The sequence below is a fragment of the Trichomonas vaginalis genome, chromosome IV, assembly GCF_026262505.1.
Source record: "Trichomonas vaginalis G3 chromosome IV, whole genome shotgun sequence".
Taxonomy (NCBI): Eukaryota; Parabasalia; order Trichomonadida; family Trichomonadidae; genus Trichomonas; species Trichomonas vaginalis.
The window spans coordinates 39,311,246-39,327,673 of record NC_067206.1 but is presented as its reverse complement, the minus strand read 5'-3'; the positions used below and the strand labels follow the sequence as shown (position 1 = coordinate 39,327,673).

Genomic DNA, 16,428 nt, shown 5'->3' with positions numbered 1-16,428 from the left:
TCTCATTGTATAAAAGTACACAAAAATTGAATGTATGAACCCCGTCAAATTTATCTCATATTTTATGAATATGTGTCGTATGTATGTAATCATTACAATTTCAAAAGACCTGTCTTTATTGATTAATTTTTTCAGAATAAAAAAGGCTTGATAATGAGTTCACTTTTGTTCGACAAGAATGAATCCAGACTCCTACAAGAAGATTGGCCAGAAACTCACCAAGCTTGAATATCAATCAGGATTTGCTGTCACACTCAAATACAAGAAGACAAAGACAACAGCTTCCTGCGATGAAGAATTTGCCACACCAGCCCTTACATCTGAATTCAAGGTCAAGAAGGTTGGCAAGATCCAGTGTGGATTCAAGGACGGAAAGTCACAGCTCATTTTCTCACCAAAGCTCGAAAAGCTCGATGCTAAGCTTGATTTCAACGCCATTGACAACTCATTCCTCTTCGAGTATGCCAAGAAGGTAAAACCAATCAACTCCCTCGTTACAATCAAGTACGATTCTGCTAAGAACGAACCATCCGTTCTTATTCAGCCAAAGTTCAAGCTTAACAAGATCAACTTCGATGCTAACCTCTTGTTCAAGAAGCCAGTCGAAAACTGCCCACCAGTTATCTTCCAGGCTCACGCTGCTTACAAGAAACTCTTCCTTTGCTCCTGCTTCAACGAAGAAGAGAAGGAATACCGCGCCGCTGCCTTTGCCAAGCTCTTCAAGGGAATCCACGCTGGTGCACTCCTCCACTTCGATCCTCTCGCTGAGAAGCAAATGAAGGCTGTCGATGTCTTTGCCAAGTACTCCTTCAAGAAGGGCAAGATCGCCGCCATCACAACACTCCTCGGAGAGAAGCCAGTCGTCAAGGTTAACGCTAAGGCCAAGGTCGGAAAGAAGGCAAAGATCGGAATTAACACAGTTTACGGTGAAACAATCACAGGCGACTTCGGTGTTAAGGCTGACCTCAAGAAGTTCAAGTTGAACCTCATCGTCAACGCTAAGAAGGAATCCGACGAAATTTCTGAAGGTTTGATCGCTCAGACTGCCTTCAAGGTCAAGAGGGTCGGCAAGGCCAAGGTTGGCGTTGCTATCCCATCCATTCAGGAGGCTCAGAAGGCTCACTTATTCGTCAACCTTAAGATCAAGGACTAAATTTATATAAACATGGCAAAATCCGTAATGGGTGTATTTACGTAAACCGTCCATTTCATACAAATGACTTTTTTATAATAATTTTTTTCAGAATTAAATAATATTTTGAAATCTGAGCTTTTACGAAACATTTTAGACATCTCTTAATTGACTAAGTAGAAAATTGCTTAGAAATTGCCTCAATAGAAAGAATTAACAGTAATTGTTTTCTATTATAGAGGCAAGAGCAGTGACTTCTTATAATATCAGCAATATGTGTCCCTTAAACCCAAGTTCAACAGCATATGAAGCTCAGATTGTATATCTAAATTTGAAAAATTTCCTAATTGAGCAAGATCAGGCAATTTATGTAGCGAATTTAGAGATTTCTTTTGAACCCTAATAGTCAAGATGATTTGGTGGAATAAACTGATTTCCAATGTTTTTTGTACGTTAAAATTAGAAAAATTGATGACCGCGTTTGGGAAAATATTTCGAGCGCGGAATAATATAGAAGATAAGTTTTTTGAAGCAGTTGAAGCAGCCCAAAAAACTGCACAAAAGGAATTCGAAGCTTCTGAAACAATTAAAAGAGCATGGCACAGATTTAAGCAAAAGAAACAACAGAAAAAGCTAGAAAGAAGTGCAATTATAATACAGAAAACATGGCGAATGCATCACGCTACAACTATAGTAAACGTACTTCGTGCAGAAAAATATCGGCAAGAAAGAGTTGATTTCTTTAACAAACAAGCGACGAAAATTCAAAAAGTATGGAGAGGATACTATGATCGTAAACATGTTTTCAATTTCGCTAAACAGAAAGAATATCTCGAGCAAGTTAAACAGACTAATGAAAAGATGGCTCATTTGCTCGAAGGTTATTATGCGGAAACAAATGAAACAATTGCTCGTGCAGAATTCGAAAAAGAAGCTCGCAAACAAGAAAATATCGCCCTTAAACAGCATTACTTGGTTTCAACTTCGGCTATTCCTTCAGTATTCCAGCCGCCGGCGTTTAACAAGGATGCTGGAGCTCTTTCTGCGGTTGAGAATTTCATTCGAACTGTTAATAAGGCAAAAATATGCGTGCCAAGTGTTGGTCCACGCTAATTTTATTAAAATTGTTTTGTATTTTCTTTTCAATGACATTATTTTTTTATTACCATTTGATTTCATTACATCTGATTTGTTCTACACTTATATACTTGATTTCAAAGGAATTATTATAGGTAGCATCCAAAGGTGGGTATCAATGAGTAATTTTCGTTTTGAATTTATCAAAAACTCTTGAAATTGAAGAGATCATGAGAACAGAAGCTCGCATGGTTTTGTGACTTATGATTTGGTGATTTAATTGATCAATATGAATTCAATTGATTCGGCCGTCATTCAATGTGTCTTTTAAGCCATATTGTTATACAAAATCAAAAAACATACTTCATCATATTAGAATTTGTTAGATTTTTTAAGACAATGACAATTTGTAGGTTAACGATTCTCAAATTCACAACTGATCATCACGATAAGCATAATTTTGGAGCAGAAATTATGAAACCATGAGCAATATACTTGTTCTTTCATCAAATGCGTTTGATTAGAATCACCCCCTCAAACATCACTTTACATGGCAAATTGAACCCTATTATGGGAATTTCAGGTTACCAATTTGAAATCTAGCATCTCCATATGATGGATAACCTATCAATAGAGAAATAATATCTGGCATAATAATTTTGGAACGATACGTTTAAATCGTATAAAAATGGTGTGCCCTTATTCCTGTAATAAATATTTTAAAATTTCTACTCAATTTTTGATGGTTCGAATTTGATTGAGAATGCCCTTTCAATAAATTGAAGGCCTCAGAAAAATTATATCATAATTTAGCTGCAAGAATGGGCCTCTTTCGCAAGGAACTCTTGTATGCTGTAATTATTCAATTCACATCATTCTCATTCGGTTTTATCTTAGCTATTGCATCTCCAGCTGCAGATTGGTATAAGGAAAATTGGAACATCAGTGATACACTTATCACATACTATCAGTCACTTCCATCTGCAACTGCTATTGCTGGTACATACGTTCTTGCCGCTTTATTCCACTTCTTTGGACGAAATATGACAACAACAATTGTCAACATTTTCACAATTCTCACATGGGTTATGCTCTTGTTCGTTACCAAGACCACATTCTGGCTTGCTCTTGTTGCAAGAGTTATGCAGGGTATCTCAATGGGTGTTTCATCAGCTTTAGCTCCATTGCACCTTTCTGAAATTGCTCCAGAAGATTCTAAGGGCTTCTATGCATCAATCAACACAGCCTCCATCACATTGGCCATCATTATCTTCTTCTGCTGTGCTGAATTCTTGAAACCAAACGAACTCAACTATATTGCCATTGCTGTTCATGCCTTACAGACCTTCACAATTTGGTTTGTTCCAGAAACAAAGCCAAAGGAAGAAAAGCACGAAGATCAGACTGTCAAGGAATCCATTTGCCAGCCACAGTACATCAAGCTTGTCTGTGTTGCTATCTCCATCATGTTCATCCAGCAGTTCTCTGGTCCAAACGCTATCACAGTCAACTTCTTCCAGGTTTTGAAGAAGGCCAAGCTCTCAATCAAGGAAGGTTTCGCTGCTTCCATCATCATGACAACACAGATCTTATCCACAATCTTCTTATCTGGCTACGTCGACAAGTTCGGCAGAAAGATCTTGTGGATCATCTCCTGCATGTCTGTTGGCATTACACTCGGCCTCTTCGGTCTCAGCCTTCAGTTGAACTGGAACCCATTCATTGGCATTGTTGACCTTTGCATCTTCCAGATCGCTTTCGGCTTAGGTTTAGGCCCAATGCCCTGGTACTTAGGCCCACAGATGCTCCCACCACAGTTCGGTGGCACAATTGCATCTATCTGCACATCTACAAACTGGCTCTTCTCCTTCGCTATCATCCAATTGTACAGCCCAATGGAGAAGTTCATCAAGACATGCGGATGCTTCTACTTCTTTGCAGGAATCGCTATTGTCGGTGGTATTTACGGATACTTCTTCATCAAGGACAACAAGGATTCTTCCAAATACGAAGAAATTTAAAAGAAATTTCTTTACTTTAGATAGTAAAACTTTCAAACTATAAAATTTTAACCCTTTTTTACATATAAACCTCATCAAATCAATATCTTCGATCAAATTTAGTGTTTGTAATGATTTATTGTTTAACATCTATCTTGGTAACAATCAGAAGGATGTTTTATTATCATTTGTTTTATATTTTTGATAGAATTCTTTCTTGTCGGAATAGAATAAAAGCAGTAAACCTATTCATTAGACGCATTACAAAGCTTTGCGCAACATGTATCATCAATTCCAATGTCGCTTAAGCCATAAACCATCGTTTCGTGCATGTTTATTTTCAATATATTTTGACATGATTAGCATTTATATTGTAAATTCTTTATCTACATCTGTACTTTCAACAACACAGACTCTCATACCATAATCCATTCTTTCTTGGATTTGTGTTTTATTTAAATCCTTTCATGAATTTTGTTAAACTTACGATCCAAAGCTTTTGTTGATAAGTAATAGATACTGTGAGATTAATGAAAACAAACATAATTTATTTTTAGTTCAAAAAAACAAAGAAATTATAAATTTAATTTTTTTCTTATGTAACAAGTTTCTTTGGAGATCCTTGTGATCTAGCACTTGTTCTTGTCTCTTCCAGAGCCGATTTCTTTCTTACGTAACTTAGTTTCTCCTCTCTAATCTTCTTAATTTCCTCAGATCTCTTAGTTTCCATTGCCACTCTTGATTCTATTGCTTTTCTCATCTGGTCCATCTTTCTTGTCTGAAATGCCTTTTCCTTTTCTCTCCTCTTTATCTTCTCCCTCTCCAAAGACTCCAAATCGCTGAAAGAACTTTTTCTCAATGGAGGAAATGGGTCATGTTCTTTAATTGACTTAGGAATTCCTGCTTTCCTCATACCATATTCTCCATTCATGATCTGGCGTTCCAAAGCAATGACTTTTTTCGCTTCTTTTACGCACTGATTTTTATATGCGAGCCATTGTGCAGCTCTTTGTTTTTCTATCCACATCTCTATAATCTGCTGGTCATCAGGTTGGTCAAGGATCCTTTCTTTGATCTTCTCCAGGTTGTTTTGTGTAATTGCCGATGTCAAATCGTTTAATTTCAAATTGTGTAAGAGACAAGGTTCGGAAACTTTGAGTGTACATTGATGTTTGATCCATCCATCCTCTAATCTTGGGTCTGGAAACATTGTTTTCGGTCCAAGTTCAGCTATCTGAATTAGATGCTGGCCGTGAGGGAGTCTGACGCTGAGAACATCGTCTTTTATGTCCTTGGAGTCGTTCCCTTTGTATTCTGAGAAGTTTACATAACGGTGAACGGTTAATTTTCCTTGAGCAACGACAAAAAAGCCCTGTGTCTTGGCTTTTTCGTTGTCCCAGAAGGTCTTTATCTCGTTCTCGGACTTCCCGTTGGGATCGAACTTGACGGGGACTGTAATTGGCGCGGTATGCTGCTTATCGAGAATTGTTCCAGCGGGTAAGTTGAAATCTACGGTGTTTTCGGCAAGGCGGATGAATGTATCGCCTTCTTCGCCGTTGGCATCGCGTACTGTATGTAAAATGGAGAACTCTTTGATGTGAGAAATGATATTTGCACGTTTAACAAGCTGAGTACGAGCAAAGAACTTGGCAGTATCACGATAGATCTGGTTATCAACACGAATAAGAATACTTGGCTGCGAGATATAGATCGTAGCGTTACGCGGACAATCGTTAATGAGAGCGACAGATCCGAATTCGAGTTTGGGACCAGCAGTGAATACAGCTCTGAAGAATTTGTCTGGTCCGTGAGCTTCTTTTAGCTTTTGAACCATGATTGGAGGCATATCCGCCATAAATGCATCATCTGTAATGACTTTAACGACTTTACACTCGCCAGTAACGACAATAAACCAACCATTAGGCTCATCATCCTGTTTGAAAAGAATTGTGTTTGCTGGTCTTTCATCATAAACCATTTGTCGACAAACTTCACGTCTCATTTGCTCTGAGTGAACAGCATTTGTGAAGCATGGCCATTTTCCAACTGTTGACAATAGAGTATCTACATCTTGATCTGTTCTTTCGGGAGATGGAATTTTTAATGCTGCAATCATTTGATCAATTGTCTTTTCGTTCGCATGATCGACATTTTTCTTGCGTGGAACTAATAATACTTTGGGGCGAAGTCGGCAAGTAATCTCCAGTTCTGCTGTTCGCATTGTTTTTTTAATTTTGTGAATTAGAAAAATTTTGCACGTTATTTTGTAATGCATGTAAAAACATCAAAAAAGCAATAAATTGAGTTGGTTTTTATGATACAAACTGTTTTTCCTATGAAATATTAGCTTTAAAGCCATTTTTTAAGATTTCATTGGATGATTTTCCACAAAATATTCAGCTGGCGATCTGAATAGAGTCATCCCATGCTATCATGAAGAAATATGAACTGTTGAAATCCATGCTTAATTGCAAAACTCAAATTTCATTACAAAGATATTTAGTTTTTTTACTGATTTTTTATTAATTTTTATTTTTGAATCGAAAAACTTTGAGAATCAGAGTTTTTAAATCTGCAGAATGGGCTAATTTTTGATATATATACGAATAATTATAAAGGATTTAGGATCCAAGATTTAAATAACACAATAATTATGCTTTGCAAAATATATTTCACTTAGGAAACCATTGATTTGCTAAAAACATATTGGCAAATAAAGTTACAAGACAGATGCTAGTTGGCTCAGCATCTTTGAAAAATTTTATATAGAATAATGATAATTACATTGCATCATAAAACAGTTAGAGTGCCATAAGCTTTTAAATGTTATTTAAGCCAGTTTCATTGTTTGCATTCTTTGAGATCGATGTCTTTCCAATTTTATTATATTTTTTCAAGGAAAATAATGAGTACGTTAAGCAAATTTCAAGTACGAAGCTGATTCTTCATTTGTTTTTTCTTAGATTGAATTTTTGAATGATAAAAATTGAATACTTAAACGTACATATTTTTAGGATGAGTTCTGAAGTCTCTGCTAAGTCTCCAATGAGGACACCAGTAAAGTCACCACACTTAACTAACCAAGATTCAACTAAGCGTGCGCTTAAAAGGAAAGAACACGAACTAAACAAGCAAGAACTTCTGAATTTGAAGGAACAGAACCTTAAATTAGAAGCAAAGGCGGCTGAATTAAAGAAAAATAAGAGCACATTATCTCATGCAATCAAGGCTGAGCAAAGTTTGGCCTCAATCCGTGAGAAAGAATACAGAGATGAATTAAATATTCAAATTTCCCTTGAGAAACAGAAGATGAACATTCAAATCAGTGAAGTTAGGAATGCTAAAGATTTGGAGCGCCAAAACACTGTGAAGAATTTACAAAACTCGACAGTTCAAATTGGATCCTTCATTAAAGAATCAACTGCTCAGTTAAATGCTTACAAGCCTCTTAACAACGAAGAAGTAGAGCAAATGAAGTCAAAATACCATTCAATGATTGTAAATTGGAATTCAAATCATCAGTTGAGCGAAACTGAAGTTCTAAATCTCAAATTAAGAAAGACATTGTGCTCTATTCGTGAACATTCAAACTTTAATGTAGCACCTAAGCCAAAATTAGGCATTGAATTAACAAACTCATTTGAAACAAATTATGATATGATTCCTAAACATGAAGAACGTCAAACTGCAACAACATATACAAAGATCACTGTTGCCAAGCCAATCTTATTCGCTTCTCAATAAGCAAATATTTGTAATTGATTTCACTAAATTATTGTTATATTTGAAATGAAATTATCACCTTTTTAAAGAAAGTATGTCACCCCACTATGAGACATATTTCGTTTTCGACTCCATGTTCAAATATTTTGTAGGTTCGAAATTTCCCTTTTCTAAGGATACAGTATTGTATTAACTCAACAGAAATATATTCATTACACACTCAAGTTTATGTGGGCACATATTTCTATAGAAATCTTCCGGTTGCAAGATATAGACTGCCAAAGTTCCCTATAAGTTGATTTAGGTATGCTCATGGAGTATTTATCAATAAAAGATAATTCTACTCTACTAGTATCAGAACCTACCAATAACAATTATGTAAAACGAATGAAACCTCTGTCAATAATATTTTATTTATTAAATCAAGGTTTTATCTTTAACTTCATTAATCGCAAACATATTGGTATACACAATATATTTTGGAGTAATTATATATTCTGGTAAAAAAAAAAGAAAATTTGTTGATTTTGAAACCTCTATAAACATACATGATTTTACATAGATCTAAAATGATTCGAAAAGCATAGCATAAAATACCATATCATTCAACCTCTTCTGTTTCATCATGATGAGCCTCATATTCACGTTTCAAAGATCTAGCGTATTCTTCACGATGTAATTGCTCGATATCGATGTCATTAACCTTGAGAGTGGACTCGTAACAACCTAATTTCTCGCTTCCTTCCCTAAAAATCATTCGAATTGTATAATCTCCGATTGGAATTGTAGCAGGCACTGGCAATAGAACGGCATAGACAACTTGTGAAAATGACGCAGGACAAATAAGAATACCAGGACGACAGAGCTGGTCGATTTTTCGTGTGTAAGGAATTCTTCCGTTTGCTAATTGAATTTCAAGATATGGTTCTTGCACTTTATGATTAAGCTCTGCAATTAAGTGAAGAACAAATGTCATTCCTCGGGTTTCGATTGCGGTAGAAACATCGAACTTTTTAATTTGAAAATATTGTTTTGCTTGGCCTGGACATTGCCTAAATTCACTTGTACCGAATGCCTTTGCAGTTCCAATTAAAAAAAGAAACATCATTTTCGAAACTTGTCACTTTTTTAAAAATTTACATTCTTCTTATCTTCAAGATTTGACAAAATATATATACAGTGCTGTATATGGATAGTATATTTTTAGAAGTTTTAACCTTTCTGATTATTTCATTATTTAATTTTTGAAGATAAACAAATCAAATTCAAGTTTAGATTTTTTAAACATCATATAAATCTATTTTTTTATTCTTATAGTTACCACTTGGTACGATGAGTCCAATCAATATAATCGATGCATGAAAAATCATTATTTCCCTGATTTATAAATATTGGCAATGTTGCAACCAATCCCATGAAACTCATGAATCTGAGAAATCGTGTTAAGATGGAAAATTCAACATCATCAATCAATAAATCATAAACTTGATAAAGAAGAGTAAATCTCTTTCTGATTTCAAGTCTTTCATCATTAAGATCAGCTTCAACAATTTCAGTTAATCCATCAACTGGTTTAATCATTTTCTTTGGAATCTGAATTGGACCAACATCTGTATCTCCTTCTAATGGATCTTTCTTCTTTTTCTTCTTATCTTTTTCATCTTTCTTATCATCCTTTTTATCTTTATCTTTATCTTTTTCTTCATCTTTGTTGTCTTTATCTTTTTCTTCATCTTTCTTCTTTTCTGATTTTGTTTTATCTTTGCCATCTTTAATATCTTCTTTATCGGAGATATCTTCATCATCAACATTATCATCTTCGATAATTTCTTCTTTCTTAGATTTTGATTTTGATGAAGAACTTTCACTTTTTTCTTTTGATTTACTTTCTTCATCACTGTGACTAAAATCACTCATATCATCTTTGTGTTTATTCTTCTTACTCTTCTTCGAATAAGAATCTTCATCTTCATTGTGATCGTAGTCATCACTTTCTGAGGAATAATTATCTAATAAATCATCATCTTTACCTCTCTTTGAATTAGGATGTTTTCTCTTTGAATTCTTCTTCTTTTTATCTTTACTTTTCTCTTTCTCTTTGTCCTTGTCTTTCTCTTTATCTTTATCATTATTTTTGCTTCCTTCTTTCTCTTTCTTCTTTCGTTCTTTCTCTTCTTTCTCAAGACGCTCTTTCTCGCGTTTGATTCGAATTTGATCGTTGTCAGTAAGTCGTGTTGGATCAACAAGTTTCTTTTTATCAAGCATGCCAAAAACAATTGCACCAACTGTTGCTGCAACACCAACAATATCTGCAACCAAAACAATATAAGAATTGACTTTCTCTGGAACAGGTTTGTAAACGTTAACTGTTGCAACAATACCAACAACTGCATTAACTAAATACAAAATCATATCAATAATGTTGTTGAGAAATGCAAAATATGGTCGGCGAACTAATGTCAATATAAACATCAGAATGTGTAAAACTGGAAGACAGCCAATGATGTTTTTGTGTGCAAAGTTTGCCAATGTAGTAACAAGTAAAACAAAGAATCTTAACAATTGCCCAGTATGGATTGAAATATGTCAAATCTTTGCAGAACTTAGCTCCAACTGTTTCAACTCTGATCATCAAACAATGCCATCTGTATTCTTTAGAATCTCCATATGCAGCCATTGTTTTGAATTGTTTTCTCGCTCTGTTGATTAAAAAGAAATATAAAACAGGACATCCAATCATAACAAATGCAATGGCCCAATACAAGAACAATGTATAAGTGGGCAATATTTGATAATCAAAGTAAATTGATGGCTCTGATTTAACAACACGAACTGGATTACCAGAACATAAATAAGGACACGTTTTAGTGATTTCTGAATAAGGATCAAGCGAGGCATTTAATGCATTAAATGTTTCTTCTAAAATTCCTGGATTGTTTGACATGAATTTTGTAAATTTTCTGAACACAGAAGCAGATGTGTTAGGACTTACTTGGTCATTAATGAAGTTTTGAATTCCAGGGTATTTATACTTCAATATTGGCCCGCATGGAATGCAATGACCTTTTGTCTTAAGTAATGCATCTTCGCCTCTATATGCTCCCCAGTAATATCCTTCTGGACATTGAACAGATGTACTGTAAATTATTTGTAAGAAATATGTCAAAATTGGAACGTAGAAAATATCCAAGAACAATGCGAATACTGTAAATGTCAACTTTTTCAATATGGATTTTAGTTTGAGTCTCAATCTTCGTGACCATTCGCAAAGACCCAATAATCCAGGTATCAAAAATACGACTGCAAAAAACGATAAAACAGCTGTGGCAATTAATGTGATTAGATTTTTCAGTGCACCGGCCCATTTCTTGATTTTGGCTGTGACTGGAAACTTATCGAAATCAATTGCTGAGCCAATGTTTTGCAAAAATGTGATTAATGACATAATTGCACTAGTTTGACTCAAATTTCCCATAACAAAATGTAAGAATTTTTCATCTCAAAATCATTGTCACTTTTTAAAATATCATTGACTTTTATGGTAAAACTTATTTAAGAAAAATAGAATAAGTTTAAAGGAAAAAAAAATTAGCATCATAATTTCAACAAAATTTATATATATTTGGAATCAATGCTTATTAGATATCATTAATTTCTCTATAATATTGCAAATGAATTTTATAAACGAGTCGATTTTGTTGGATGGGAAATCGGAATAATTTTAAGACTTCTATTCGGGAATTGGAATTATATCTAAATTTTTTACATTATTCAAGAATTTCAAAGAAAATATTTCTTAATTGAATATTGATGAGTAAAAAAAATGGATTTATATTACATACATTCTGATTATAGCAATATTTCCATATTAGAATAAACATTTTACACCGCTGTGCTCTCAATCTTTTGAGAAGATTTTACACTACTGATATATATATATATTATTTGTTCCAATATTCTACATTTATAAATTTAATTTTTGAACAGGTTATTATCGTCACAGAACATGATTTTTACCATCTTACTCATATATACCAGCAAAGATTATGCACGTATTGACCCTGATTGCTATTATGAAGATGGATACGATGAAGAGAAGAGCTATCATTTACTTGAAATTCCGCCAGGGAAAAAATATTGCTTCGATTACAGTGCAATTTTTGCATCAAACACTTCAATACAAGGTGAGTTTAATGATGGTCAAATAAATCCTACAATGGAAGATCCATTTCTATGGGTTAGAAAAATCCCTGATAGAAATGATATATTTTCAATGATCTACGCTTCCAATAGGAATGAGCCTTTTTTACTCCAAATGATCAAAGTTGAAAATTCCGATTTCAGTGATAAAAAACTACATTATTCAGTTTTTTCAACAATACTACATTTCAGTCAAAGATTTGTACCAACATATTCTCCTTATAGTCGAAATTTGATAATTTTAGTTTTTGATGGAAAAAAAACTCGCGCTTTTACACGTGATTCATCATCGCATACTTACGTGAATTATTATTTCCCATCACTTGCTAATGTCGTTCAATTATTTCCGAAAAATCAAATGTTTGTTTTTCCAGATACACCAGGAGCATATACAAAGGAAGAAGTTGAAAAATTTACAAAATCACATTATCCATTTTATGAAGAATACAAATTTGATCGATATGATTTAACAGAAGCTACAGCTAAATGTGCAAATAGCGAAATTTGGGCTCCAGAGTTTGTGGAACAAGGCCATGATATTGGATTGAGATATACTGATTCAAAAACATTTACAATTAAACCAGGAAAAGCACAATGCTTATATGGAAATTTCGTATTGGATAGTAAACAAGATTACATGGCAACTATTGAATATGTAGATACATCTGATTTTGATTTGTATAATCAAAATCTCAAAAAAAGTAACAAGAAATATGAAAATCCATTTAGTATAACAACAGAAAGACCTGATGAAAGAAATGCTCAATTAATAAAATTAGAATGTAAATCATTGAGAAAGCCGTGCCAAATACAAGCAATTAGTGTTTTACCTCCTATTCAAAGAAGACATATAATGATACCAATGAAGATTGAATCAATATTTACAACAAATTCAAGTTTGTCACTTGAAAAAGAAATCATCATCAATGATGAAGAAATCGAATTGTTTACAATCACAGTTCACAACAAAAACAAATTTAAAGTTAAAGTGAGTAGTGACAATGATCAAATCAAAAACTTATTGTCAACATCAGACAGTTACACAACAGACGAAGTTACACATAATACAGTAACTATTTATCCATATTATGATTTGTTCAAATTCATTCGAGATGAAGAAAACATTTCTAATTTCAAAATGAATGCTAAAGTTAAAGTTGAAGTAGAACCAATAGAAACTGTTAGTGATGAAGAAGAAATCATTGAAGATAACTTATTCTTAAGATTACCTTCAAATGGAGGAGGAAAAACAAAACAAGAAGTTACTGAATTCAACAAAGAAGAAGAAGAATTAGATAAAGGACATGGAGGATTGATTCTTTCTATATCAATTGGTCTTACAACAGTTCTTTCACTTGCAATCATCATTTATTCTGTAATTATGCATATTATTTATAAGAAGAAAGACCAACAGAAGGAACAATTGGAAGAACAATTACTTTCTGATATAGGTGTTCAAGAACCAATTCCTTACAGACCTAGTGATAATAAACCAACAGTTAATGATAAAGAAGAAGAAAAAGAGGAGGAGGAAGAATAACTACTTGAAAATGAAGAACCACCTAAAGAAGAAAAAGTTGATAAGGAAGTCAATGAATCTGATTCAAATAGTGATTCATCTCAAGAACCAAATGCAAAACTTTTGCTAGATTCATCTGATCTAAAGAGTTATTCATATTCGATTAAGGATAATAATAATAAACCGAATGACATGTTATTAAATGCACAAAATCTACCTCCACAAACAAATCAAGAACAAAAGGCATCCGTATTTGGAGATTCATTTGATTCAAAGAGTTATTCTTATTCGAATAATAACAAACCAAATGACATGTTTGTCAATGCTCCACCAATTCTACCTCCTCCATTAAATCAAGAACCAAAACCATCTGTTTTCGGAGCATCATTTGATTCGAATAATAATAAACAAAATGACATGTTTGTCAATGCTCCACCAATTCTACCTCCTCCATTAAATCAAGAACCAAAACCATCTGTTTTCGGAGCATCATTTGATTCGAATAATAATAAACAAAATGACATGTTTGTAAATCCACCTAGCATAGCTCCTCAGACAAATCAAGAGCCCAAACCATCAGTATTTGGAGAATCTTATGATTCGAGGAGTTATTCATACACTGATCAAAGAAAGTCAAATGATGAACGAAGCGAAAGTTCAGATTCTGATTCAGGCGATAAGAGCTATTCGACAACTAATTCTGTTTCATATACAAGTATTTTCTGATTGCAGAAATGAAATAAAATATATTAATGTTTTACATAAATTAATCTTCAAGTAACTTATTTAATATTGAGTAATTTCGATATCAAATACATAGGTTTTGGATCGCGTAAATACAATTTCTTAAGTGTATTTGTATTTTAAATAGTTTTCCTATCACCGTGATGAATTCGCACTCGTTTCATCTTTTTGTTTTGCAATAAGACTTTAAAAAGCCATGCACTAGTCGATGTATCATATGTTTCTATTGATATTTCGTACTTTCATTCATTATGTTATGTTATTGAATATCAAATTATGAACAATTCCATGTCCTTTAACAGAGTTTATCATCTTTTTTATGAAATATATATAAATTTATTAATCATAGGTCATGATTTTGCGTTCAAATGTTTAAAAGTTATAAAGCAGATGAAGACTTCGATGAAATTCGATTAAAGTATGTTGATGATTTATGCGAAGATATCAATCGCATTTCTTTCACAGAAGATATCTCCTTTTTTAGCGAGAATGGCGAGATTCAAAACTATAATTCCGAGAATAATCCATTTATTAATATTACTTTAGAAGAAATCGTTAGTATTATGCAAGGAAACAATGATCAAGTTATAAAACAAGTATTTGGAGCATTTATTGGCAATTTTTCAAACAATATTATCCCTTACACACAAGATTTTAGAGAAAGTGGATTTATATACGAATTGACTAAACTCATCAATCATAAATCTTACACAATTTACTCTCTAGCCCTTAGAATATTATTTGAACTTGCCTCATGCGAAGAATTTGTAGATGATATGACTACAGATGGATTTTGGGAAATCATTAAAAAGAATTTGAATGAAAATCAATCAGATGATCACAGAAAAATTCAATTAGTTTTATTATTACTTCAAAGAGTGATTCATTATTCAGAAGCTGTTCGAAGCTATTTTATTTCAAATCATCTCCTTGATAATCTTCTATCGCTCGTTGAATTAGATAGAAATTCCTATTCAGGAATAATTTGCAAATTATTACAAATTCTTGCAATGGAAGATTTCGTTGAAGATGACGTAGAATACGTCTATACAGCATATGCAAACATTTTCAGCATCACATTTCAAGTACATCCTACAAAATCCTTACAATTTATGCTAAATCTTTCCAGGTATGATGATTTCTATGAAATAATGACAAACAATGCTTTAATTAAAGAGTTCATACAATACTTAGGCACTTGTTCTTATGATTTGTTGAATTATTTGCTTGGTATTTGTATAAATTTTGCTCAATCATGCCCATTTTTGTTTACAAGAGTTTTTCTTAGATTACTTTACATATTTAGAACTCCAAATCAAGAAAAAAATATACTTATAGGAATTTCGACACTATTTACTGTTTTAATTCCAGAATATACACAGTTCAATCCTGAAGATGCGGATACGGAAGAATTTGCTCCATATCTCGGCGGAAATTACAAATTTATTCCGGAAAATTTTGAAATTATTAATGATGAAACGTATAATGGTCCAGAAGAAGGATCTCAAACAATCGGATTGATGCAAGTATCGATATTAATTGATATATCAATGGTTGTAATCAGAGAATTCAGTTTACTTCCTTCATATCAAGCACAATCCTTAGTTCTTAGTCTATTTGAAGTATTGCGTCTGCAGAATCCATTTATAGTACTCACGTTGCTTAGCGAAGTTTCTACTTGGAGAGCTGATGAAGAATCTTCAATAGAATATCAAGATAAAAGTTTAATGGAAACATTAAATACAGCCCTTGAAATGGAAAACCCTGTTATTAATTACAGATGTTTGCGTTGCCTTATTGATTTGTTTGATCTTGAGGAAAAAGAAAACGGAACTTCTGGTTTATATGATGAATTTAGCGAATGTGGTGGAATTGATACAGTTGCTGACTTAACTCAAAGCGAAGATGAAGATGTTCGAGAAATTGCAACTTATTTCATGCACAAAATCGCCCCTGATGATTTTTAATTATTTTGTTTGTAATAAAGACTTGTTATATATCGAATTTATTCGTTTATATCACATTTTATCTTA

The 16,428-nt window shown here is 33.2% G+C and overlaps 11 protein-coding genes across 11 annotated transcripts; 7 read left to right on the top strand and 4 right to left on the bottom strand.

The window, feature by feature from the left end:
- Window positions 1-153: 153 nt before the first annotated feature.
- On the top strand, window positions 154-1,186 carry TVAGG3_0249280 (uncharacterized protein; the record flags this gene model as incomplete). The annotated part of the gene is made up of 1 exon (XM_001317829.2): window positions 179-1,153. One exon carries the CDS (start codon window positions 179-181, stop codon window positions 1,151-1,153), a length of 975 nt encoding a protein of 324 aa, XP_001317864.1.
- A 171-nt stretch (window positions 1,187-1,357) lies between these two features.
- Window positions 1,358-2,951, top strand: TVAGG3_0249270 (spermatogenesis-associated protein 17 family; the record flags this gene model as incomplete). Its single annotated transcript, XM_001317828.1, has 1 exon — window positions 1,604-2,245. The coding sequence occupies one exon, from the start codon at window positions 1,604-1,606 to the stop codon at window positions 2,243-2,245; it is 642 nt and encodes a 213-aa protein (XP_001317863.1).
- Window positions 2,952-3,017: 66 nt separating this feature from the next.
- TVAGG3_0249260 (major facilitator superfamily transporter) lies at window positions 3,018-4,393 on the top strand (the record flags this gene model as incomplete). Its single annotated transcript, XM_001317827.1, has 1 exon — window positions 3,031-4,230. The coding sequence occupies one exon, from the start codon at window positions 3,031-3,033 to the stop codon at window positions 4,228-4,230; it is 1,200 nt and encodes a 399-aa protein (XP_001317862.1).
- A 369-nt stretch (window positions 4,394-4,762) lies between these two features.
- On the bottom strand, window positions 4,763-6,430 carry TVAGG3_0249250 (cyclic nucleotide-binding domain containing protein family; the record flags this gene model as incomplete). Its single annotated transcript, XM_001317826.1, has 1 exon — window positions 4,805-6,430. One exon carries the CDS (start codon window positions 6,428-6,430, stop codon window positions 4,805-4,807), a length of 1,626 nt encoding a protein of 541 aa, XP_001317861.1.
- A 788-nt stretch (window positions 6,431-7,218) lies between these two features.
- On the top strand, window positions 7,219-7,977 carry TVAGG3_0249240 (uncharacterized protein; the record flags this gene model as incomplete). The annotated part of the gene is made up of 1 exon (XM_001317825.1): window positions 7,225-7,953. The coding sequence occupies one exon, from the start codon at window positions 7,225-7,227 to the stop codon at window positions 7,951-7,953; it is 729 nt and encodes a 242-aa protein (XP_001317860.1).
- Window positions 7,978-8,452: 475 nt separating this feature from the next.
- TVAGG3_0249230 (E set domains family) lies at window positions 8,453-9,052 on the bottom strand (the record flags this gene model as incomplete). Its single annotated transcript, XM_001317824.1, has 1 exon — window positions 8,534-9,040. The coding sequence occupies one exon, from the start codon at window positions 9,038-9,040 to the stop codon at window positions 8,534-8,536; it is 507 nt and encodes a 168-aa protein (XP_001317859.1).
- Window positions 9,053-9,216: 164 nt separating this feature from the next.
- On the bottom strand, window positions 9,217-10,344 carry TVAGG3_0249220 (uncharacterized protein; the record flags this gene model as incomplete). The annotated part of the gene is made up of 1 exon (XM_001317823.2): window positions 9,250-10,344. One exon carries the CDS (start codon window positions 10,342-10,344, stop codon window positions 9,250-9,252), a length of 1,095 nt encoding a protein of 364 aa, XP_001317858.1.
- Window position 10,345: 1 nt separating this feature from the next.
- Window positions 10,346-11,407, bottom strand: TVAGG3_0249210 (uncharacterized protein; the record flags this gene model as incomplete). Its single annotated transcript, XM_001317822.1, has 1 exon — window positions 10,346-11,407. One exon carries the CDS (start codon window positions 11,405-11,407, stop codon window positions 10,346-10,348), a length of 1,062 nt encoding a protein of 353 aa, XP_001317857.1.
- Window positions 11,408-11,938: 531 nt separating this feature from the next.
- Window positions 11,939-13,672, top strand: TVAGG3_0249200 (glycoprotein 38 family; the record flags this gene model as incomplete). Its single annotated transcript, XM_001317821.1, has 1 exon — window positions 11,939-13,672. One exon carries the CDS (start codon window positions 11,939-11,941, stop codon window positions 13,670-13,672), a length of 1,734 nt encoding a protein of 577 aa, XP_001317856.1.
- A 171-nt stretch (window positions 13,673-13,843) lies between these two features.
- On the top strand, window positions 13,844-14,377 carry TVAGG3_0249190 (uncharacterized protein; the record flags this gene model as incomplete). The annotated part of the gene is made up of 1 exon (XM_001317820.1): window positions 13,844-14,377. The coding sequence occupies one exon, from the start codon at window positions 13,844-13,846 to the stop codon at window positions 14,375-14,377; it is 534 nt and encodes a 177-aa protein (XP_001317855.1).
- A 291-nt stretch (window positions 14,378-14,668) lies between these two features.
- Window positions 14,669-16,384, top strand: TVAGG3_0249180 (armadillo (ARM) repeat-containing protein family; the record flags this gene model as incomplete). The annotated part of the gene is made up of 1 exon (XM_001317819.1): window positions 14,764-16,362. One exon carries the CDS (start codon window positions 14,764-14,766, stop codon window positions 16,360-16,362), a length of 1,599 nt encoding a protein of 532 aa, XP_001317854.1.
- Window positions 16,385-16,428: the final 44 nt, after the last annotated feature.